This window comes from Aotus nancymaae, unplaced genomic scaffold, assembly GCF_030222135.1.
Source record: "Aotus nancymaae isolate 86718 unplaced genomic scaffold, 86718_ANA_hifiasm-v0.15.2.pri h1tg000059l, whole genome shotgun sequence".
NCBI lineage: Eukaryota > Metazoa > Chordata > Mammalia > Primates > Aotidae > Aotus > Aotus nancymaae.
In genome coordinates, this window is record NW_026988473.1 from 49,688,326 (window position 1) to 49,692,347 (window position 4,022).

Genomic DNA, 4,022 nt, shown 5'->3' on the forward strand with positions numbered 1-4,022 from the left:
GGTTCTGTGAGTAACCCTATAATAAATCTTGGACTCTGTTGCGCAACCCGAGAGTCCAGGCTCGCCAACCTACTAGGGCTCCCCTACCCCCGCCCCGCCTGGCCGCCACGCCAGGCGGTGACCTCGGGCGTCTCCGCGAAGCCCTGATTCGCACCCAGGACATGTGCTCTGCGCGCCCCACACAGAGAACAGACCTCGTGACTCAGCCCGCTCAGAGTAGGGCCAGCACCTGCACGCGCCGCCGTCCCACTTCCCCAAGCGCGGTGGCGGGACCCCAAGGCTCCTGGGCGGGCCGGGACCAGGGCTCTCTCCCTCCCTAGACCCGAGAGCGGAGCCGAGGGAATGAATCAGCATTGAGACAGTTTATTGGTTTGCTGTTCGCATATCACCCATTTTATGTAAATAGATTATATAGAGACTCGGTGTTCCCTTCTTCCACACAGGAGGTAATCAGTCTTGATCTTTCATGCACACAAACACAAACACACTTTCGTTCCACGCAACGAACAACTTTACACCTCGCTGAGACATTCACGTCTTAAAATAGGGGGAGGGGGACAATATAATTGATTTTAAAATGCCCTTAATACAATATATAACGTACAAAAATATCTCTATATTTGAAGTTACAAAAAAATCATGACAGCACAAACTTAAATATTGATAGTTACCTCTGTATGTACAACACGCATTGCACTTTTCCTCTCTAGGTTTTGGAAAGTTCAAGTAATAGTGAGGCTTGCGCCCTGGTGGGGTGACACGCTGTGAGAAATCAGTTTGTGGGCGAGCACGGCAGTGGATCCAGACCCCTGCCCCGGGGGTCTCAGCATTCATTTATCAGTTTCTCCTCTCCTTAAGCCTGGCAAACACTCCCTTGAGTTCTTCTGCCCGCCCCCCCAGGGGCACCGGCGCCTGAGCAAGGCTAAGGAAGCGAGGCCCCCAGAAGAAAGGACCCTTGCAAAGCCAGAGCTCGCCGCCAGACGGTGCCTCCCGGACCCGGGGTCTCTGCAAGGCTCTCACAGCCCGGTCCCCACACCGCTCGGGAAGTCCTCCGTCTCGGGAGGCACTAGCGGGATGCTTGCGCGACTGTTCGCTGTGCCCTGGGCGCCTGCATCCTAAAGAGAGTGGCGAGCACTTCCACTCGTGGGGCTGGAGCCCTGTGTGCTTGTGGCTTAGAAGACACCAGAGTCCGACCCTGGCCGGCCTCGGGCAGGGAGCGCCGGCGCCGGCGGCCGTAGCCCTGGGGGCTGATCTTGCTCCTGGGGGCGACGTTGTCCTTGTCCTTGTCTGTGAACTGGTAGATCTGGTGTGCCAGCTTCTGCACCGTGCACGTCCCGAAGCGGCAGCCAAAGCTCCGGAGGCCCTGAAAGTTGTTCATGCTCTGGCGATAGCGCTTGACTCGGATGCGGGCGGCATCCGGACTGCTGCGAGGGTGAAAAAAGGCAACTTGAGACCCCATCAAGCAGGGCTCTGGTCCCAGCCACAGGGAACGGGAGCCATTCTGGGGCCAGAGGGAGCTGGAAACTGATCGCGCTATCTGAGCTGCCGTCTAGCCCCGACAATCCCCAGAGCCAGGGTAGTGGAGAGTGGGAGCTCCTCCCGCACACCCTCCTTCCCTCCCGTCCCTGGGCAGCACCGGGCATAGTTACCTGTCCTCGGGGCATCTAGAGGCGCCCTCCATGTCCTGGGGCCGAATAAGAGTCTGGACAGGCCCTGCCTTCACGTCAGCGAGCCCAGTGGGGTGGCTGCTGGACATCCGCAGTTCCCTCTTCCCACGACTCAGAGCCCACTTATTCCACCTGGAAAACATAAGCAGCCCGATTCGCGTGGGTTCTAGCGACGTCCCCCTGCCTGTCCCTGCTCCCATTCACTTCTAGACCTTCGGGACCAACCGTCAGCTCCCCTTGTCTGCCAGATACCAGGACGGGGGAAGCCGCTGCCTGGGACTCACTTCTTTCGAAACTCTGACGCGACGTCCAACCGAGCGGTGTCAGCGCCTAGGAAGGCGAGCGAGCCCAGGTACATCAGAGCGACGGAAATCAGCTTCATCCCAGCTGCTAAGCGCAGACCCTGGAAAAGAGTAAAGAGCCGAGCCTGAGCAACCGGGCCAGCTGCACCGCCCAGGCGGGGCACGGAGGGCGGGCCCCGGCGCGGGCGGGTATAGCCAGCGCTCTCCCGGGCTCAGACGCTTATCTTCCCCGGCGTAGAGAGGCGCCAGAGGCGTTTGCACCCGCCGGGCGGGTGACAGGCCCTGCAAGGGAGGCCGCTGCACCCCGCCAGGCTCCCAGAGGGTCCCTGCTCAACTTCTTGGAACTTGGCAGACGGAGCAGAGGAGACTGGGTCTCTGGATCTCCAGTTGTATGCACGAGCTGGGCCAAGGATTTGGGATGAACCCCTCAGGGAACCCCCCAAAGTGGATTGTTCCCCTCACCCAGCGCTCCCAGTCGAAGACCTTGGCAAGCACTGCCGACGCCCCACCTCTTAACCCGCAGGGACTGCGGCACTTACCTGCTAAGAGAGTGATCTGCCAAGTACTTGGAGGAGAAAGTCTCAGACGTCCCACTGGCAGTGGCAAAACCCCAAAGTCCAAGCCCAACTGCAGTGAGAAGCCCGAAGTGGCAAAGCTCGAGCTGTTTTATCTGGTGTCACCAAGAAACCACTGAGTGGCCAGCTCTGTTCCTGCCCTTTATAAGCTCGCTGGGGATGGGGGAGTGGCGGGGCGGGGCCTGGGCAGCCTGGCTGCCCGCCCTTTCTTTCTTCCGGCACGCGCACTCAGGCTCTCGGACGCGCGCATTGCTTTGAAACTGGGTTTGGAGTGGGGCGAGAGGTGTGTGTGGGGGGGTCCCTCGTGGCTTAGGTATAGGCTCCAGGCGCTTGGTGCGGAACCGCCACAGCGCTAACTCTCTGGGCACAGGGTTCAGAAGGTACGCCAGGGCGAAGGGGCGCCACTACAACCTCTCGAGGTCCATATCCAGGACGTATGCAGCCTGGAGTGCAGAGCCTCCTGGCGAAGAACAGCAAGAGCCCGCAGGAGGGACCGCGTGGATGGCCCGAGCCCCGGACCTGGGGAGCTGTGGCCTCGAGTGGACCGCGCCCCCTGCCGGCTTGGCGCCTGACCCGGCCGCGACCCCAGACTCCCGCAGAGGGGTCGGGGCAGGGACGTAGCGGAGCCGAGAGGAGCTGGACTCGCCAGTCCCCCAGAGCGACTGAGACCCCGGAGTTTCGGGATGGGCTAGTAAGATTTCGAAATAGGGACGAGCTCAGAAAGGCTGAATTGAGAACTGGAATTTGGAGGGGGGAATTACCTGAAATTTCAGAATTTACATTTCTATTTGGAAATATAGGAATAACCAAAATTAGGAGGAAAGGCACTGTTTCATTTTGCCTCCTTGTAATCCAAATATGCCTTATAAGGTCATAACCTGAGAGTTTGCCCGGCTGCCTTCGTTCATCCATCGTAAACGTGAGGACTGACTGCCAGGGAGCACACTAACGCTTCACGAATGCTAATCATTTTACAGTTTACCAAGCACGACCACATCCCAGTCTACTTTGAGCTTCACACGCACCCTTGAGTTAGGCAAGGAAGGTAACATTACTTTTCCCATTACGGCAGGTAGAAAATTCAAGTTCAGAGAGGGGAGGTATCTACAGAGAGGGGAAGTCACCCTGCAGGTGGGAATAAGCAGAGTCCCTACTCGGCCCGGCAAGCCAGCACGGCCGACTGGGGCGCGGCGTGGATTCCTCTAGGCTGGGGTCACCATCTCCTCAAGGGGGAAAGGAGAGTCCCAGCCCTCGCCCAAAGAATTTGTGCCTGTTCATGATGAATCACGCCAAACACGTTTGTCACCCGTTTGTGCTCTTCCATCACAGCTTCTTCTCTTTCTTACTTCTATCCTGGGGGCCAAATTGGGAAGGAAAGGATAAACCACAGGGCTCTCTGCTTCTTGCATGTGGGTTTCTGGAGTCCTACTAACCACTCCTCTAACTCGAATGTCCTGAAGCTCAGCGACTCGACGGAG

At 58.4% G+C, this 4,022-nt stretch overlaps 1 protein-coding gene across 1 annotated transcript; it reads right to left on the reverse strand.

Annotated features, from left to right (window-relative positions):
- Positions 1–347: 347 nt before the first annotated feature.
- On the reverse strand, positions 348–2,665 carry ADM (adrenomedullin). Its single transcript, XM_012456678.2, has 4 exons — positions 2,509–2,665; positions 1,952–2,070; positions 1,650–1,799; positions 348–1,424 (listed from the first exon to the last, which is right to left on the reverse strand). Exons 2-4 carry the CDS (start codon positions 2,047–2,049, stop codon positions 1,067–1,069), a joined length of 606 nt encoding a protein of 201 aa, XP_012312101.1. The 5' UTR covers positions 2,050–2,070; positions 2,509–2,665; the 3' UTR covers positions 348–1,066.
- Positions 2,666–4,022: the final 1,357 nt, after the last annotated feature.

Bases quoted from the DNA above. Each gene is read 5' to 3' on its own strand.
- ADM (XM_012456678.2), bottom strand. From the start codon at position 2,049: ATGAAGCTGATTTCCGTCGCTCTGATGTACCTGGGCTCGCTCGCCTTC. The intron at 1,800-1,951 runs GTGAGTCCCAGG...TATGTTTTCCAG, and splicing joins GCGTCAGAGTTTCGAAAGAA to GTGGAATAAGTGGGCTCTGA. The intron at 1,425-1,649 runs GTAACTATGCCC...TCACCCTCGCAG, and splicing joins TCTAGATGCCCCGAGGACAG to CAGTCCGGATGCCGCCCGCA.